At 38.4% G+C, this 20,640-nt stretch overlaps 1 protein-coding gene across 1 annotated transcript in view; it reads left to right on the top strand.

The window, feature by feature from the left end:
• The window catches only part of FRAS1 (Fraser extracellular matrix complex subunit 1), a 434,524-nt gene that overhangs the window by 270,440 nt on the left and 143,444 nt on the right, over positions 1–20,640 (top strand). The window contains exons 28-29 of the mRNA XM_049104909.1: positions 5,694–5,778; positions 8,894–9,220. Coding sequence (XP_048960866.1) covers positions 5,694–5,778; positions 8,894–9,220 — 412 coding nt within the window. The remainder of the gene's footprint in view (positions 1–5,693; positions 5,779–8,893; positions 9,221–20,640) is intronic.

A 20,640-nucleotide genomic window follows, 5' to 3' on the forward strand; every position in this document is an offset into this window, starting at 1 on the left:
TCTTCAGAATCATCTAGGGTGTATTTTAATTAGGTCGTGGTTGATATTTTTGACTCAGCCCACTGATATAGCCACTCTGGACTGGACAAAATCACTAGAAGGAAGAATTCACCACAAAAGAAAGAAACGGAAACAGTACTCTCTGCCAAAGAGTTATAGAATTTGAATTTCAATATGATGTCAGAAATTCAATTCAGAAGTACAATTATAAAGCTACGGGTGGCTCTGGAAAAAAGCATAAAGGGCTCTAGAGACTTCATTACTGCAGAATTGAGATCTAATCAGGCCAAAATTAAAAATAGGTTAAATGAGATGCAATCCAAACTGGATGTTCTAACTGCTAGAGCTAATGAGCTGGAAGAGAGAGTGAATGACATAAAAGACAAGTTGATGGTAAGGAAGGAAGCTGAGGAAAAAAGAAAAACAATTAAGAGCCCATGAAGAAAGGCTGAGGGAAATAAATGATAGCTTGAGAAGGAAGAATATATGTCTAATTGGGGTTCCAGAAGAGGCTGAGAGAGAGAGAATGGACCACAGAGTATATCTGAGCAAATCATAGCTGAGGACTTCCCTAATCTGGGGAAGGAAACAGGCATTCAGATCCAAGAGATAAAGAGGACACCACCTCCAAAAAATCAATAAAAACCATTCAACCTTAACATTTAATGGTGAAACTTGCAAATTTCAAAAGTAAAGAGAAAATTCTTAACACAGCTTAAGACCAGAGATTCTTAACTTATATGGGGAGAATTATATTAACAGCAGACCTCTCCACAGAGACCTGGCTGGCCAGAGAGGTCTGGCAGGATATATTCAGGGTACTAAATGAGAAGAACATGCATCCAAGAATATTTTATCCAGCAAGGCTGTCATTCAGAATAGAAGGAAAGATAAAGAGCTTCTAGAATAGAAACTGAAAGAATATGTGACCACCTAACTGGCTCTGCAAGAAACATTAAGTGGGACCCTGTAAAAGAAAGAGGGAGCCCAAAGAAACAATCCACAAAAACAGGGACTGATGACACTAAATTCATATCTTTCAATAGTTACTCTGAACATGAATGGGCTAAATGATCTCATCAAAAGACACAGGGTATCAGATTGGATAAAAAAGCAAGACCCATCTATATGCTATCTACAAGAGACTCATTTTAGACGTAAGGACACCTCCAACCTGAAAATGAAAGGTTGGAGAACCATTTACCTTTCAAATGGTCCTCAAAAGAAAGCTGAGTACCAATCCTCAAATCAGATAAATTAGAGTTTATACCAAAGACTGTAGTAAGAGATGAAGAGGGACACTAGATCATACTTAAAGGGTCTATCCAAAAAGAAGACCTAACAATTATGAATATTTATGCTCCTAATATGGGAGCTGCCAAGTATATCAATCAATTAATAACCAAAGTAAAGAGATACTTAGATAATAATACACTAATAAAAGAAGACTTCAACACGGCACTTTCTGCAAATGACAGGTCTTCTAAGCAGAACAACACCAAAGAAGCAAGGGCCTTGAATGAGACACTGGAACAAATAGATTTCACATATATATATAGAACTTTCTATCTGAATGCAACTGAATACACATTCTTCTCAAGTGCACATGGAACTTCCTCCAGAATAGACCACATATTAGGTCACAAATCAGGTCTCAACAAATACCAAAAGATTGGATTGTCCCCTGCATATTATCAGACCACAGTGCTTTGAAACTAGAACTCAATCACAAGAAGAAATTTGGAAGAAACTCAAACACGTGGAGGTTAAAGAGCATCCTACTAAAAGATGAATGGGTCAAACATGAGATTAGAGAAGAATTAAAAAGATTCATGGAAGCTATGAAAATGAAGATATAACCATTTAAAATCTTTGGGATACAGCAAAAGCAGTCCTAAGAGGGAAATACATCATAATATAAGCCTCCCTCAAAAAATTAGAAAAAACTCAAATATACAAGCTAACCTTGCACCTAAAGGAATTGGAGAAAGAAGAGCAAGTAAAGCCTACATCAAGCAGAAGAGAGATAATAAATATTCGAGCAGAACTCCGTGAAACAGACCCTAGAATTGTAGAACAGATGAACAAAACCTGGAGTTAGTTCTTTGAAAGAGTTAATTAGATAAACTCCTAGCCATCCTTATAAAAAGAAAAAACTCAAATTAATAAAATCATGAAAGAGAGGAGAGATCACAACCAATACCAAGGAAATACAAATGATTTTAAAAATATATTATGAGCAGCTATATGCCAACAAATTAGGCAAGCTAGAAGAAATGGATGCATTTCTGGAAAACCACAAAATTACCAAAACAAACAGGAAGAAATAGAAAACCTGAACAGGGCAATAACCAGCAAGGAAATTGAAGCAGTCATCAAACACCTCACAAGACACAAAAGTCCAGGGCCAGATGGCTTCCCAGGGGAATTCTATCAAACGTTTAAAGAAGAAACCATACCTATTCTACTAAAGCTATTTGGAAAGATAGAAAGAGATGGAATACATCCAAAGTCATTCTATGAGGCCAGCATCACCTTAATTCCAAAACCAGACAAAGACCCCACCAAAAAAGAGAATTATAGACCAATATCCCTGATGAACACAGATGCAAAAATTCTCAACAAGATACTAGCCAATAGGATCCAACAGTACATAAGAAGATTATACACCGTGACCAAGTGGGATTTATCCCTGGGATGCAAGGCTGGTTCAACACTTGTAAAACAATCAATGTGATAAATCATATCAACAAGACAAAAAATAAAAACCATATGATCCTCTCAATAGATGCAGAGAAAGCATTTGACAAAAGACGACATCCATTCTTGATCAAAACTCTTCAGAGTGTAGGGATAGAGGGAACATTCCTCAATATCATAAAAGCCATCTATCAAAGGTCCACAGCGAATATCATTCTCAGTGGGGAAACACTGAAAGCCTTATCCCCTAAGATCAGGAACAAAACAGGGATGTCCACTCTCAACCCTGTTATTCACCATAGTACTAGAAATCCTAGCCTGAGCAATCAGACAATGAAAAAGAAATAAAAAATAAATAAATAAATACAAATTTAAAAAAGAAAAGAAATAAAAGGCATTCAAATTGGCAAAGAAGAAGTCAAACTCTCCCTCTTCACAGATGACAGGATGCTGTATATTGAAAACCCAAAAGACTCCACCCCAAGATTGCTAGAACTCCTACAGCAATTCAGCAATGTGGCAGGATACAAAATCAATGCCCAAAAATCAATGCATTTCTATACACTAACAATGAGACTGAAGAAAGAGAAATTAAGGAGTCCATCCCATTTACAACTGCACCCAAAAGCATAAGATACCTAGGCATAAACCTAACCAAAGAGATAAAGGATCTATACTCTAAAAACTACGGAACACTTGAAAGTAATTGAGGAAGACACAAAGAGATGGAAAAAACACTCCATGCTCATGGATTGGAAGAATTAATATTGTGAAAATGTCTGTGCTACCCTAGGCAGTGTACACGTTCAGTGCAATCCATATCAAAATACCATGGACTTCCTTCAGAGAGTTGGAACAAATAATCTTAAAATTTGTATGGAATCATAAAAGACCCCCGAATAGCCAGGGGGATATTGAACTAGAAAACCAATGCCTGGGGCATCACAATGCCAGATTTCAATCTGTACTACAAAGCTGTGATCATCAAGACAGTGTGGTACTGTCACAGAAACAGGCACTTAGATCAATGAAACAGAATAGAGAATCCAGAAATGGACCCTGAATTCTGTGGTCAATTAATATTCAACAAAGCAGGAAAGAATATCCACTGGAAAAAGGGGAGTCTCTTCAATAAATGGTGCTGGGAAAATTGGACAGCCACGTGCAGAAGAATGAAACTGGACCATTCTCTTACACCATACACAAAGATAAACTCAAAATGGATGAAAGATCTAAATGTGAGATAAGAATCCATCAAACTCCTAGAGGAGAACACAGGCAAAACCCTTTTTGAGTTTGGCCAAAGCAACTTCTTGCAAGATTCATCTATGAAGGCAAAGGAAACAAAAGCAAAAATGAACTATTGGGACTTAATCAGGATAAAAAGCTTCTGCACAGCAAAGGAAACAGTCAACAAAACTACAAGACAACCTACGAATGGGAGAAGATATTTGCAAATGATATCAGATAAAGGGCTAGTATCCAAGACCTATAAAGAACTTTTTAAACCCAATACCCAAGAAACAAATAAGCTAATCCTGAAATGGGCATAAGAGATGAACAGAAATTTCACCAAAGAAGACATACAAGTGGCCAACAAACACATGAGAAAATGCTCTGCATCACTTGCCATCAGGGTAATAGAAATCAAAACCACAATGAGATACCACCTACCCCAGTGAGAGTGACTAAAATTAATAAGACAAGAAACAGCAAATATTGGAGAAGATGTGGAGAAGGGCGAACCCTCCTGCACTCTTGGTAGAAATGCAAGGTGGTGCATCCACTCTGGAAAACTGTGGGGGGGTTCCTGAAGAAGTTAAAAATAGAGCTACCCTATGACCCAGTAATTGCCTTACTGGGGATTTACCCCAAAGATACAGATGTAGTGAAACGCCAGGACACCTGCACCCCAATGTTGATAGCAGCAATGTCCACAATAGCCAAACTGTGGAAGGAGCCTCGGTGTCCACTGACAGATGAATGGATAAAGAAGATGTGGTCTATGTATACAATGGAATATTACTCAGTCATCAGAAGGACGAATAGTCACCATTTGCTTCAACGTGGATGGAACTGGAGGGTATTATGCTGAGTGAAATAAGTCAATTGAAGGGGAATCATCATATGTGATATATAAGGAATATAACTCATACAGGGATTATAAGTAATAGTAAAAGGCTTGTTCTAACAATTCAGTTATGGCTCAGATCTTTAACAGATCAAGGACAACTGGGTTTCCAGAGAAGCCTAGAAGCTAGAACCAGCAATGGGAAGCAGGACTAATTATCCCTTTTGTCCCTGTGTCTCTTTTTTCAAAGGCCACATTTACCGCTTTCCTACAGATAGGCGTACTACCTATCTCATCATTGTACACTGTGGCTCCTGTAGAGTCAAATGGGGACTCTCAGGCCAGCTGCAAATTCCAGGGAATAATCCACCATCTTTCTCTAGTTCAGTCTATGTTAAATGTGGATGTGTGTGGCTAGAATGGGGGGCAGGTAGATAGAGTCATGTAATACAAACATTGCAGAATTGTTTATGGGGGCCCACTCACATGATTCAGGAATAGGTTGGAGTGAGTTGGAATAGGTTGGGTTTGCAGGGAGAGGGAATCACGGAGGGCTAAGCAGAGACTATGATAGGTTCCTTTCCATTGTCCAATTTAACCATTAGCTTTCACTATATTACTAACCTGTCTTGGGCCAAAAACTGATTTTTCAACCATTTATATAGTCATTTAAGAAAAATCAAAACCAAAACATTTATGTAATTGCTGTGTTATATCAAGATCGGAGAATATGCAGTAGTTTTACCCGTATGTGGCTACGTTCATCTTCATCTGGTTTTTATTTACAGCATGAATGTTATATCACTATAGTGGTTTGATCCAAATTCTTACATGCACATAACCTGAAAGTATTTTTATTCTTTGTTTTTCTAGAGACTTAATGACTGCATTTTTTCATTCCTTTCTTTGGGACTTCTTTTAGGAAAGGTTACTTTTCCCTGAAAATTAGTGACCAGCAGTTCTACTCTAAGCCACAGCTGATCAACGTAGAAGCATTTTCAACACAGGTAATAACTGTGCCACCCAATTAATAATTTCATATGCATCAATCAAGGTTTCTAGTAGTTATAGCAAAAATGAACTAGATGAATCTTGTCTCAGTTTATCCATGAAATACCACAGGAATATCTTTTAGTACTTGTGGGTAGGAACAACAGCAGCAACAACTAATTGCTAATATGCCTATACTATTCTTTGCATTTTTCCTTTAAACCCCATGATAGCCCTAGGACATGTTGTTATCCCCAATTTACAGAGGAGGAAACTAAAACCACAGGGGTGTTAAGTAACTTGTCTATGGTGATATAGCTAATAAATAAGAGCTAAGATTTGTGCTCAGAAGATCTGGCTGCAGAGTCCGTGTTCTTGACTACCAATTTATGGTACCTTACTTTGCTATGCTGAATCTGATATCAGCTCTTCAGAATAATTTGAAACTGTTCCAGTTGTTAAGACTTTCCTCATCTTAGGTGAGTTTGTTTTGCCTAAATATTTGTCTCTCAGGGATATGAAATTATGTTCAACTACTTTTGCCCATCTCTTGTGTAGCTGGATGACACTTTAGTCACTTTGTGGTAAGTTGAGCATCTTATTAAGGATCTACTTAAATGAGGTGTCAGTGTGGTCCTCAGCCAAACATGAATCTGAGGAAATCATGGTAGATGCTATAAAACTCAGTGTGATGGCTCTTGTGTTCCTATCACTCATCTCTGTCAAGATGTGTCCAGAATACATGTAGTGCTAGATGGTCTGAGTAACTGAGCTTGAAGGATTGAGCAGCTGAAATGTGTGAAGAGAGTAGGAAAATAGATATGGCCTTAAGTTGTGAACAGCAAGAGAGTGGGATATCAGCATAGGGAACCAAAGTGACCTAAATATCCAGACCTCAGTGGAGTTTTAGTCATGATTCAAGGAATGACATGAGATTATTGTTTTAAAACTTATTTAAAAATGGGACACCTGGGTAGCTCGGTGTTTGAGCGTCTGCCTTTGGCTCAGGTCATGATCTCGGGGTCCTGGGATCAAGTCCTGCATCAGGCTCCCTTCAGGGAGCCTGCTTTTCCCTCTATGTTTCTGCCTCTCTCTGAGTCTCTCATGAATAAATAAATAAAATCTTTAAAAAATAAAACTGATTAAAACAAAATTTTGGTTCAAAAATGGAAAGACCATGGACTTGAGGATGATATAGACATAACCCCATATAGATGTGGCTCCCAAATGGTGTTCATAGGCCAGCTTTGCTCTTCTTGATGGCATTCTTACTTCAGGGGTGACTGAAGTTGAGGAATGATTAGAAATTGATCTGAAGTTACTTTGACCTCACTGTTGGGCTAAGAATATGAATTTTGTTTTAATTGAAACCAAAACACGTTAAAAAAAAACAAAAAAACAAAAAAACCACCAACCAAAAACTAAAACATGTGACCTCTATAAATATGGGCCAGAGGGCCACATCAGGTCTCAGGACTATCTGGTTTAGAAGTTTCTCAGTATTTAAACTCAGAAGTTTTGTTTTGTTCGTTGTGTTAATTCAGTTACTCTAATTAGGTGAATTGGAAACTTAAGGTGGGTATTGGCAAGTGACTTTCTCATCTGAGACAGTGAGTTCCTATGGTTCCCTGAGTTTTATTTGCTTGTTTTACCCAAAGCAAGTAAGTAGATAGTGGCAGCATTTTTAAATTTTGTTATATGAAAAATTCTTTCATTGTAACTTTTGAAAAGTTATTTTAGAAGTTAATTTTGACTTATTTTTGTTCCTTTACATTCCTGTGATATTTCAATATGGCCTTGACCTCCCCAAGATTTTCTCATGCAAGTTAATTTGATCTTTTCCATTTATGGTTGTTGACATCACCTTTTGACCTTTCCTCTCTCAGAATCCAAGGGGCCATTCATTCCCGTGTATATAGAATCACAACTTCAGCATTCTCACTTGGGAATTCTGAGGAGTAGCTGTCATCTAGCTTTCTACTATGCAACCATTACAATGATATATTAGACACTACTTTAATAGATATTGAAATTTCCAAGAGGCCAGGAGGGGTAGTTGTAAAAGAAAACCATTTGGATTAAAGAAGGCTGTGTGCTGAGAAAAATCCTAGATAGTTCAACCTCAAACAATATAAAAACTTAAGATAGCGTTTTCTTTGGCTTCTGGTCTCATTTTTTTTTAAGTATTTTTTTTCTGTTGTGTTTCATTAACTTTTATCTTTATGAAAGAATATTTTACTTACTCAAGTTGATAAAGAGAAACTCGGTAATCCTAAGAAAAACATGAAAACTTGCCATGTGAGCTAACCAGATGGTTATCTTAACAGACCCTGATCTTATCAGGCTTTAAAACCTGAGTTGAAGGGTGCCTGGGTGGCTCAGTGGTTGAGCATCTACCTTTGGCTCAGGTTGTGATCCCCGGGTCCTGGCATCATGTCCCTCAGCAGGCTCCCTGAGGAAGCCAGCTTCTCCCTCTGCCTATGTCTCTATCCCTCTTTGTGTGTCTCTCATGAATAAACAAATAAAATCTTCAAAATAAAAACAAACCTGAGTTGGAGTGAGCCCTTCAAGATATGGATGAGATGGCTTAAAGAAAATTATTGACTGGGACCAGATATTGATTGCTTGAATCAGGAGTATCTTACTCCAGATCAACATACTTTAGTGTAGCCTGGACTGAAGTGATCAACTCCAAACACCAGTGCAAAAATTCTATGCCTCTTACTATTTTCTCTTGGATGCAGACAGTTGGTTGGGATCCCTGACTCTGGGCTGATTTCAGTTACAATGCAGGGGGTATAGTATAAATCAAGATAGCAGAGACTTATGAGATTTGGAAACAAGCAGTTCATCTCAATTGCTTCTGGTGAATATGATGGCTTTGACATGGCTTGAGAAGCCTCCAGAACCAGAAGTGTGAAGTAATCTCACTGGCTCCGATTGCTATGACTGACCATATCTCTGACAAATACTTTGACTATGCAACAGTTTGGCACTTTGCTGGAGCACTGAGAGTTCCTTCAAAAGCATAGAATTATCAATTAAACTGTACACGACTGTATCTAGTCCCCTGGATTATCTTCTCTTTTCCTGCTAAATGACATTTCCTCCTCCTTCCCTTCAACTGCTCAGGCCCCCTATGTGCTGAGAAATGAGGCCCTTCATATTAGCAGAGGGGAGAGAGGAACCATTACTACCCAGCTGCTTGACATCCGAGATGATGACAACCCACAGGATGTGGTGGTTGAAGTGCTTGATCCTCCACTTCATGGCCAATTGCTCCAAATACTTCCGTCCCCTGCAACCCCAATCTATCAATTCCGGCTGGATGAACTCTCCAGGGGCCTTCTCCACTATGCTCATGATGGCTCAGATAGCATATCTGATGTTGCCGTCCTGCAGGCCAACGATGGACATTCTTTTCAAAATATCCTGTTCCACGTGAAAACTGTGCCCAAGGTAGGTGTCATTCCTAGAACTGCAGTTTCCTTGCACCTAGGTATGAATTTTTGTTGATAATATTATTTTACAATATTCATAAAGTTAAGATATGGATAGGTAATTATTCAAACATATATTAAGCATCTATTATTTAGATCTATTAACTAACTATAACTATCTATTAACACTTAGGATGTTCAGAGATAAATAGAACACATTACTCAATCTCAGGGAGCAGTATATATTTTGTTAGGAGCACCCTTGATCTGAAGGACCTATCCTCATGTTCTCTATACATGGGAAACTTTTGCACCTTTATGTTGACTTGCTGCCATAAAAATGCCTCATTGCCCACTGACCCTTCTGTCTCCTGCCTGAGCATGATCACAAGAATCAAGTTCACCCCTGTTTTTGCCTGCCCTTCTACAACAGCTCATGCAATGTGAAGCTCATAGTCAGGTTATAATGAATCAAAAAGGATGAGCCCAGGCATTCTGTTAGCCCAACTGAAGTAGGTGAGGGAACTCTCTCTTTTAGTAATCATGGGAAGGCTTGTTAGCATGAGTCATTCCTGTGCCATCTCCATATGTTTTTGTCATGTCCATGAACACCTCTTCTAGTACTTAATGTTTTTCTTTGTATCAACTTACTTTTTTATTGTGCCCTCATCCTAATAAGTGAAAAATATGAAATCACGGGCTTAATGTACAATTTACTTTCTTCTAAAATATTAAAATTAATACATAACCATTTTTAATAATATTCATCCATGTAGTACATAGAATGTTCTTGGAGACTATTAATAGGATGGCTATAACATTTTGGGAAATACTGGGCTAACCACAAGCTAGATCCAAGAGACCTATTGAAAAACATTTTCAAAACCATTTATTACTTGGTGATATTTCACTAGAGCTCTTTTCTCCATTATAGCAAGAATGGCTCTTTCCCATAGTGGATAGACTGGGCTTCTCATTTTTATTGAATTTTTCATTCCAAATATCAGTAGCCATTGTCATTAATGAGTAGCTAGAGAGATTGATTTGCTGAGGACAGTTTAGAAGTGACTTGTCACTTTCTCACAGATGATTACTCAAAATCTGTGATGGATCCTTGTGAAGTTAAACAGCTGAATATGACGTAGTCTGCTGGCTACTTTCTCTGGCTGTTGTCTCATGATTTGCAGCTGATGAAAACAGTGATGGTGGCATGAGATAGATGGGAGTAAGTGAAGACTGATTATGAGATAGAGTTGGCAGATAGCCACCTTGTAGCTAATCCTAATTATCACCCTCTTGCAATCGCCCTGGGAGATGAGGTTTAGTTCTGAAGTGATGAAGTCTAGACAGACACAGAAAGTTTCTTTTCTTCCTGCTTGGTTTCCTTCCAAAGATAGGATTTCAGTGCAACGCTAGCAGCTGCCTTTCCCTACCTGAGACCTTTTCCAGGTCTAATTCCTGATTTCAGTCTCCACATTTGGAGCTCAGTTCAGTGTATGGCGCTATCATCTTACATGCTATGGCCCAAGGTTGAAGGGTATTTCTCGGATTTTAACTACTTTGACTACCAAAACAAAACAAGGAAAAAATGAAAGTTCAATTTAGAAATAAGGCATATGCTTAGAACTTGAGAATCCTGTAGTGCTTATAACTTGGGGTTCATGTTGGTATTTCGAGTGCCTGCCCCTCCTCCTTCCTCCTGCCCTCACTCTCTCTCCTAGAGTGTTGTGTTTACCTGTCCATCAGGTGAACTAATGGCTTCCAAGCCAATGAACTGTGATAATGAAACCAATGACCAGAGTGCCAGCATCTGTCAGGATGTACTAATAAATTTGACACTGTAATACTGATATTTTATATGCATACTATATTTACCTTCAGGAATTCAAAGTACTTTTTCTTCATACCTATCCTACTGATCTTTGCAATATCTTAATGAGAAGGTTAGAAGAGAGGCTTAATTTCTTTTAAAGGAAATTCTATGGATGGGAGGTGTTTGGGTTTGTTTTGTTTTTAACCCTTTTTGGGCATTAATGCTTGACGTAAATTATTTCATTTGATGTTCATGATCATCCTAGGATGTCTGTACAATTATTATCTGTAATTTTCCAAAAAGGAAACTGAAGAAAAGGTTTAAAAACATTTTTAAAAGTCTCAAAATATTTATTTCTTATAAAGGTATTTCATGTTGGAGCTGTGATTTCTACTCAAATGTGTTCTGGCTCATCACACTTAACCCACATGGCTTTTTTCATTCTCTCCCATATTTCAGTGTTTTGGTCATATATACTCTAACCCCCCTAATGGACAGAATAGAGACAGCAAGTTAGTCATTTTCTCAAAGTCCTATCCAAGTAGTCTGGGCCCTAAGCGTTCTGGAATCTTCCCTCTGGACTCACCCCATTTTGTTCCAGGTGAAACTGTTTATAATCATAAGTCTACTGGAGCCCAAGAAGAAAAATTGCCTCAGCTGTTAATGGCTTCCAGTAGATGTATAGTCAGATGTGATATATTTCATTCTGATAGGCATTTCTGAAGATGGGCATCCAAGTCCTTACCCTGAGGCTGCCAGTGTATTAAATTTGGAGTCCAATTACTGGCTGATGTCTAGCTCATGGTTTAAATGGAGTTGCTAAGGGATTGAGGTCTAATTCCTGGGGAATGGATGTTCAAAATAACCCCAATGTTGTTCAGTAGAAAACTTAACCTGGTAACACAGATGGAAAGAGAGGGGGAGATAGAGAAAACTTTGAGCAGCAACTATTTTAGTCTTCCTATCTTAAGCAAGGCATATCATAGGAACTTAGTACATTTTTGTTGGATGGAGAGATAGGTGGAGGGATGGAACGGCCTGAGTGAGGGTGGTTCCCATGTTCCTACCTTTGAATCCATCCCTTGTGTCAGATGAGAAGCCTTCAGGCCACCTCTGCCGATGTTGGGGTGGCCTATCTGGGCCTAAGGGTAGGAGCTGTCAGCTCCACCCTTGTTTCTCAAGTTCTCCATCACATCCTACAAACTTTCATCCTTGGCCTGGCAGTGACGAAATCTGACTGCTGCCCTCCAGGCTTACACTGAGTTGCTGAGGAGAAAATAGATTCAGGACTGATGTTGAAACATGTTCTGTTGCGGGGAGGAGGCAAAAGAAATTTTAAAAAGATTAAAAGGTAATAAAGAATGCTCTGCTGAACAGGCTTTCATTAATTGGGTCGATTACCAACCCTGAGCCTGCTAGAGATATGATTTTAAAACAATTCAGTGTCTAATCAGGGCTAAAATGTGGGCAATGAAAAGTCATGCTTATTGGTGGGTTTCCATCCCTTGTGGGGCTTTTAAGAGATTACCTTCTTTTTTATTGATTAAGACATCTCTAGAAATCATGCCTCTTTTTCCACTTTGGTAATAAATCTGATGATCTTTGTGACCTCGCTTGTCATTGTTTGAATAGTTACTTTCTGCCACTGGACAATGCTTTGATGTTAAAAGTGCCCAAGTATCATGCTATGAACTGGATGGAAAATTCTGTTGCTAAGAGTCCTCTCTAGCTGCTTGAACTTGGTAACGCCCATGTGCAGCTAAAGGCCCTGTTGTGCTTTCCCTCAGGTTTCTTAAAACTTGTCCTCCCAGTGGTTGTCTGGCAGGGATGTCGCTTGGTAATAAGGGTGCTTGCGACAATTATAAATATGGCACGAAAATGTTAATTTTTTGAATAAGAGTCTATCTCATAAATAAATCCTTACTATATGTCAGGATTTTACCTTTTATGGACTTGTTTAGCTTGTTCAATTTGACATCTTATAAGATGTAATGCTCAGAGTATATGTTCAAAATGGCTGTTGATTACAAAATTTTATTTGTTTGTTCATAAAGTAGTTGAAATCTACATGGAAAGAAGGTTCTATATTCTTGACCTGAGGAAACAGAGCTTCTGAGGAGCACACACACACTGACAAATACAAAAACAGTCCAATTATCTTTCCATCCTGTATCCTGGTAAATAACACCTAAGTTTCACCTTTTTTGCAACCACATGATCCTTCCCTAAAATCCACAGTGTCCTATAAGATTGCATTTTAAAAGCTATGGTATAAATGAGCATTTGCAAATTAAGGCTTTTTTTTTTTTTACAGAATAAATAAAATGTTAGGATTGCTATTATATCCAATTATAGTTATTTTCTATTTGATTAAGTTTTATAGCTTTTTAGCTTGAATAGTTTGGCCTGTGGTTGGGGTATATTATCATTTGAGATCATCATTTGTGTCCCAACATTTATTTAGGGGAGGAAGTATTCTTTTTTTTTGTGAGATTTTTCCTCCTAGTGATAGAAGCTTAGGCCCTTACTTCTGGTTTACAACATTAATATTTTTATTTGTAACACAATATATAATGGCTAAACTTTATTGCCAACATTTCCATATGCCCATTGTTCTATGAAATGAATTAGAAGAACTGTTTAATTTAAAGCACTCTTTTGATTATGCCCCCATAATCCCTTTTTGGGGTTTCATTGCTTTCTAATGTGGTATCCTGAAGGACTTATAAAACATCAAAAGACAGGAGATTATTTAACTCATGTTATGGCTAATTTCTTGAGCTTACAGGAATATATGCACTATTGTGCAGAAGAAAAAAAACTACAAGGAGATAAAAAAATTGAAAAAGGTCAGAATCATTAGGGAAATGAGGTTAAAATTTGTTTGGCTTTTCTGGACACTTTAACTGTAGAAAAGATGGTGTATTCATCTCTTCTTGACTCTTCCCTGGAATTTCTTCCAGAAGAAAGCAACTGATAAAAACTATCTTCATCATAATCAGTGGGAAGAATTATACTTCTTTCACTTAGACAGTTGTCTGTTTCTTCTTAATTATTGTAAACAAATAACTCATAAACAGAGTCATGTAAATTATCTGGTTATAAATGTAAATATTCTAAAAGACCTGTCTGTGGGGTTTCAGGAGAACCACTCTAGACCCATCACTATTTCTATCCTGGTCTGTGCTTCTCCTGCTTTAGCATGACTCCATATCACCTGGGGATCTTGTTTAAATACAAGTGGAAATACATAAAATTACAAAGCTGCACAGCAAAGTAATGGTCAACAAAATGAAAAGGCAGCCTACTGAATGGGAGAAAATATTTGAAACCATATATTTGATAAGGGATTAATCTAAAATATAGAAAGAACTCACACAACTCAATAGCAAAATAATAATCATCATCATCCAATTAAAATGTGGCTTAAGGAGCTGCACAGACCTTTCTCAAAAGAAGACATACAGTGGCCAATAGGTACATATGAAAAGGTGCTCAACATCACTCATCATCAGGGAAATGTAAATCAAAACCACAATGGGATACCACCTCATAACTGTTAGGATGGCAATTATCAAAAAGACAAAAGATAACAACAGTTGGTGAGCATATTGGGAAAAAGGAATCAGTGTACACTCTTGTCTTGGTGGGGATTTAATTGGTGTAGCCATTATGGAACAATAAGGAGGTTCCTCAGAAAATTAAAAACAACTATCATATGATCCAGCAGTCTCACTTCTGGGTATATATCCAAAGGAAATGAAATCTGTATCTCGAGGAGATACATGTACTCACATGTTTATTGCAGCATTATTCACATTCACAGCCAAGGTACAAAAACAGCATAAGTGTCTCTTGATGGATAAATGGATAACGAAAGGTGTGCTGGGGTGGCCGAGTCAGGTGAGTGGCCAACTCTTGATTTCAGTTCAGGTCATGATCTCAGGGTCTGTAGGGAGCCTGCATCAGGCTCTACGCTCAGTAGGAAGTCTGCTTCAGGTTTGTCTCTCCCTCTGCCCCTCCCCTTACTCATTTTTTTCTATCTCTAAAATAAATAAGTCTTTTAAAAAATTGGATAAAGAAAATGTGGTCTATATATATAAAATATTTACTCAGCCTTAAAGAAGGAAATCCTGCCATTTCTGACAACATGGGTGAGCTTGAAGAACATTATGCTGAGTAAAATAAACCAGACACAATAAGACAAATTCTGCATGATCTCATTTATATTTGGAATATCAAAAAGTCCAACTCATAAAGGCAGAGTAAGAATGGTGGTTGCCAGGGGCTGGCATAGGAGAAATGGGGAGGTGTTAGTCAAAGGGTATAGAGGCTCAGTTACAAGGGATGAATAAGCTCTGGAGATACAACGAATAGCAAGGTAGCTATACTTAATACTACATCATGTGCCTGAAATTCGCTAAGTGGGTTGACCTTAAGTGTTTTTACCATATACACATACAAAAGTGTAATTATGTGAGGTGAGACTTCTTAATTAGCTTGATTGACAATGGATAATTGTAATCATTTCACAACATACATATACATCAAAATGTCATGTTGTATACGTTCACTATGTACAACTATTATCTGTCAAATATACTTCAGTAAAGCTGGTGAAAAAAATAAAATGCAGATTCTAATTCAGAATCTGGGGTGGAGCCTGATATTCTGAACTTGTAATAAGCTTCCAAATGTTACTGGTATCTGAACCCTGACTTACAAGTAGTACTGTCTCCTAAAGATTTATACTCTGGTAGGAATTAGAAAATTGTATTGATAAAGTATAGCCAAGTTAGATGTGTAGTGGGAGAGACATTGGGGCACATGCATTGAGGAGAGACATTGGGGCACATGCATTGAGGACATGCATTGAGGTCACATTGCACATGCATTGAGGTCACAGTACTTAACTGCTTGTAATATGAAAAACCACATTGCTCCACCAGTCCCAGAATGTAGTTCTTATATGCCTGATTTCTGTAACCGTGATCAAACTTGAGGAGGCTGCTGCTATTAGAGAGATTTTTAGCAATTAAGACACCTGGGTCTAAGTGTATTATGTTATATGAAACACTACTGGAGTAAAGAGGGCCCCCCCAACCCCCCCGCCCAGAGTTCTGGGGGAGGAGTGGAATTCTTGGCACATTTTGATGTCTTTGTAACTAATATGCTGTATCAATTGTGAAGGGAGAAAATTCTTGGGAGTTTGTCCCTGAGCACAGATCACAATAGAAGATGCCTTTGCTGCTGTTCTCCTGGGCACCATTTGACTAAGTTCTCTGGCAATTGCTCAGTCAATTCCCTGGTGACTAACTATGGTCGCCTCTGGTAGGGGGCAAATGCTCTCGTGTCAAGTGACTGGAAAAGCATATTTGTTGTCTTCTGCTCTGGATATTCGCCTCCTGGGAGTGGTGTTTTACTCTGCTATCTTTATTGGCATATTTGAAACTAATAACAATAACTTATAAAAAACATCCTCTTTGAAATGCCCTCTCCTAAAATACCAGGTTTACAGGGCTGCCTGGGTGGCTCAGTGGTTGAGCGTCTATCTTTGTCTCAGGGCATGATTCTGGGGGCCTGGGATCGAGTCCCGTATGGGGATCCTTGCTCTGTGGGGAGCCTGCTTCTCCTTCTGCCTATTTCTCTGCCTCTCTCTGTGTGTCTCTCATGAATAAATAAATTATTTATTTATTCAAACTTTTTATTCCCACCCTCTCCTGACTCCATAAACTCTTCTTGCCCAGACACCTGGATATTTTATGAAGCACACAGTGCAATCTCATGTCTTTACCCCGGCTGGACCCCTGCACAGAATCCATTTCACCACTTCTCTCTTCGAAGGCCCCATATTTTTGTTATTCAAGAATTGAATTTTATTTCCATAGGAGAGCCTTTCTGAATATTCCTTCTTCAAAGAGGAAACCTTTTTCATTTATTCTCCTATAGCACCCTGCTGAAGCTTCTCATAGAGCATCATTTGTGATGCATCCTGATTATTTGTCTGTGAGGGGATCGCTAGACTGTGAATTCTGAAACCCATGTCTTGTTTAGGCATTCTTAAATATCTCAGGCCTCTGGCAGAAGAGCTGGCCAATAATATAGGTGCTTAATGTTTAGTGCTTGAATGTCGGTGGATGGGGAGAATGGAAGGACAGTTAGATGGACAGATGAAAGAAAGAAATGGAGAGACTCGTCTTCCTGAATGAAATAAGTCATTTGCTTATGATAAAGTAAAAGTAGGACATTACATATATACATACATATGCAAGTATCCACATATAGTGTACATGCATAGTTCATAATGTGACTCCAAAGTTACGAATATCTCTTTATTAGATGATGGCTGGCAGTAATAGTACCTGATGACTTTTTTTTACTGGAGTTCAATTTGCCAGCATATAGCATTACACCCAATACTCATCCCGCCAAGTGCCCCCGTCAGTGCCCATCACCCAGTCACCCCCACCCCCCGCCCACCTCCCCTTCCACTACCCCTTGTTCGTTTCCCAGAGTTAGGTGTCTCTCATGTTTTATCACCCTCGCTGATATTTTCACTCATTTTCTCTCCTTTCCCTTTATTCCCTTTCACTAATTTTTATATTCCCCAAATGAATGAGACCATATAATGATTGTCCTTTTCTTTTTTTTTTTTTGTTTTTGTTTTTTGGTTTTTTTGTTTGTTTGTTTGTCCTTTTCTGATTGACTTATTTCACTCAGCATAATACCCTCCAGGTCCCTCCACATTGAAGCAAATGGTGGGTATTTGTCGTTTCTAATGGCTGAGGAATATTCCATTGTATAATAGACCACATCTTCTTTATCCATTCATCTGTCGATGGACACCGAGGCTCCTTCCACAGTTTGGCTATTGTGGACATTGCTGCTAGAAACATCGGGGTGCAGGTGTCCCGGCGTTTCACTGCATCTGTATCTTTGGGGTAAATCCCCAGCAGTGCAATTGCTGGGTTGTAGGGCAGATCTATTTTTAACTCTTTGAGGAACTGTTTCCCAGAGTGGCTGCACCAGTTCACATTCCCACCAACAGTATAAGATGGTTCCCCTTTCTCCACATCCTCTCCAATATTTGTTGTTTCCTGTCTTGTTAATTTTCCCCATTCTCACTGGTGTGAGGTGGTATCTCATTGTGGTTTTGATTTGTATTTCCCTGATGGCAAGTGATGCAGAGCATTTTCTCATGTGTGTGTTGGCCATGTCTATGTCTTCCTCTGTGAGATTTCTCTTCATGTCTTTTGCCCATTTCATGACTGGATTGTTTGTTTCTTTGCTGTTGAGTTTAATAAGTTCTTTATAGATCTTGGAAACTAGCCCTTTATCTGATACGTCATTTGCAAATATCTTCTCCCATTCTGTAGGTTGTCTTTTAGTTTTGTTGACTGTATCCTTTGCTGTGCAGAAGCTTCTTATCTTGATGAAGTCCCAATAATTCATTTTTGCTTTTGTTTCTTTTGCCTTCGTGGATGTATCTTGCAAGAAATTGCTGTGTCCAAGTTCAAAAAAGGTGTTGCCTGTGTTCTCCTCTAGGATTTTGATGGAGTCTTGTCTCACATTTAGATCTTTCGTTCATTTTGAGTTTATCTTTGTGTCTGGTACAAGAGAGTGGTCTAGTTTCATTCTTCTGCATGTGGATGTCCAATTTTCCGAGCACTATTTATTAAAGAGACTGTCTTTTTTCCAGTGGATAGTCTTTCCTGCTTTGTCAAATATTAGTTGACATAAAGTTGAGGGTCCACTTCTGGATTCTCTATGCTATTCCATTGATCTGTTTTTGGGCCAGTATTACACTGTCTTGATGACCACAGCTTTGTAGTACAACCTGAAATCTGGCATTGTGATGCCCCCAACTATGGTTTTCTTTTTTAATATTCCCCTGGATATTCTGGGTCTTTTCTGATGCCACACAAATCTTAAGATGCTTTGTTCCAACTGTCTGAAGAAAGTCCATGGTATTTTGATGTGGATTGCATTAAATGTGTAAATTGCCCTGGGTAACATTGACATTTTCACAATATTAATTCTTCAGTCCATGAGCATGGAATATTTTTCCATCTCTTTGTGTCTTCCTCAATTTCTTTCAGAAGTGTTCTGTAGTTTTTAGGGTATAGATCCTTTACCTTTTTGGTTAGGTTTATTCCTAAGTATCTTATGCTTTTTGGTGCAATTGTAAATGGGATTGACTCCTTAATTTCTCTTTCTTCAGTCTCATTGTTAGTGTATAGAAATGCCACTGGTTTCTGGGCATTGATTTTGTATCCTGCCACACTGCCAAATTGGTGTATGAGTTCTAGCAATCCTGGGGTGGAGGCTTTTGGGTTTTCTACGTATAGTATCATGTCATCGGCGAAGAGGGAGAGTTTTACTTCTTCTTTGCCAATTTGAATGCCTTTTATTTCTTTTCGTTTTCTGATTGCTGAGGCTAGGCCTTCCAGTACTATGTTGAATAGCAGTGGTGAGAGTGGACATCCCTGTTGTGTTCCTGATCTTAGGGGAAAGGCTCCCAGTGTTTCCCCATTGAGAATGATATTTGTTGTGGGCTTTTCGTAGATGGCTTTTAAGATGTTGGGGAATGTTCCCTCCATCCCTACACTCTGAAGAGTTTTGATCAGGAATGGATGCTGTATTTTGTCAAATGCTTTCTCTGCATCTATTGAGAGGATCATATGGTTCTTGTTTCTTGTCTTGTTGATATGATCTATCACATTGATTGTTTTACAAGTGTTGAACCAGCCTTGCATCCCAGGGATAAATCCCACTTGGTCACGGTGTATAATCTTCTTATGTACTGTTGGATCCTATTGGCTAGTATCTTGTTGAGAATTTTTGCATCTGTGTTCATCAGGGATATTGGTCTATAATTCTCTTTTTTGGTGGGGTCTTTGTCTGGTTTTGGAATTAAGGTGATGCTGGCCTCATAGAATGACTTTGGATGTATTCCATCTCTTTCTATCTTTCCAAATAGCTTTAGTAGAATAGGTATGGTTTCTTCTTTAAATGTTTGATAGAATTCCCCTGGGAAGCCATCTGGCCCTGGACTTTTGTGTCTTGTGAGGTGTTTGATGACTGCTTCAATTTCCTCCCTGGTTATTGCCCTGTTCAGGTTTTCTATTTTTTCCTGTTCCAGTTTTGGTAGTTTGTGGTTTTCCAGAAATGCATCCATTTTTTCTAGATTGCCTAATTTATTGGCATAAAGCTGCTCATAATAAGTTTTTAAAATAGTTTGTATTTCCTTGGTGTTGGTGGTGATCTCTCCTTTCTCATTCATGATTTTATTAATTTGAGTCTTCTCTCTCTTCTTTTTAATAAGGCTGGCTAATGGTTTATCTATCTTATTAATTGATTCAAAGAACCAGCTCCTGGTTTTGTTTTTCTGTTCCACAGTTCTTCTGGTCTCTATTTCATTGAGTTCTGCTCTAATCTTTATTAACTGTCTTCTTCTGCTGGTGGAAGGATTTATATGCTGTTCCTTCTCCAGCTCCTTTAGGTGCAAGGTTAGCTTTTGTATTTGAGTTCTTTCCAGTTTTTGGATGGATGCTTGTATTGCGATGTATTTCCCCCTCAGGACTGCTTTTGCTGTATTCCAAAGATTTTGAACGGTTGTATCTTCA

Source organism: Canis lupus, chromosome 32 (assembly GCF_003254725.2).
Source record: "Canis lupus dingo isolate Sandy chromosome 32, ASM325472v2, whole genome shotgun sequence".
In the NCBI taxonomy this organism is placed as follows: domain Eukaryota; kingdom Metazoa; phylum Chordata; class Mammalia; order Carnivora; family Canidae; genus Canis; species Canis lupus.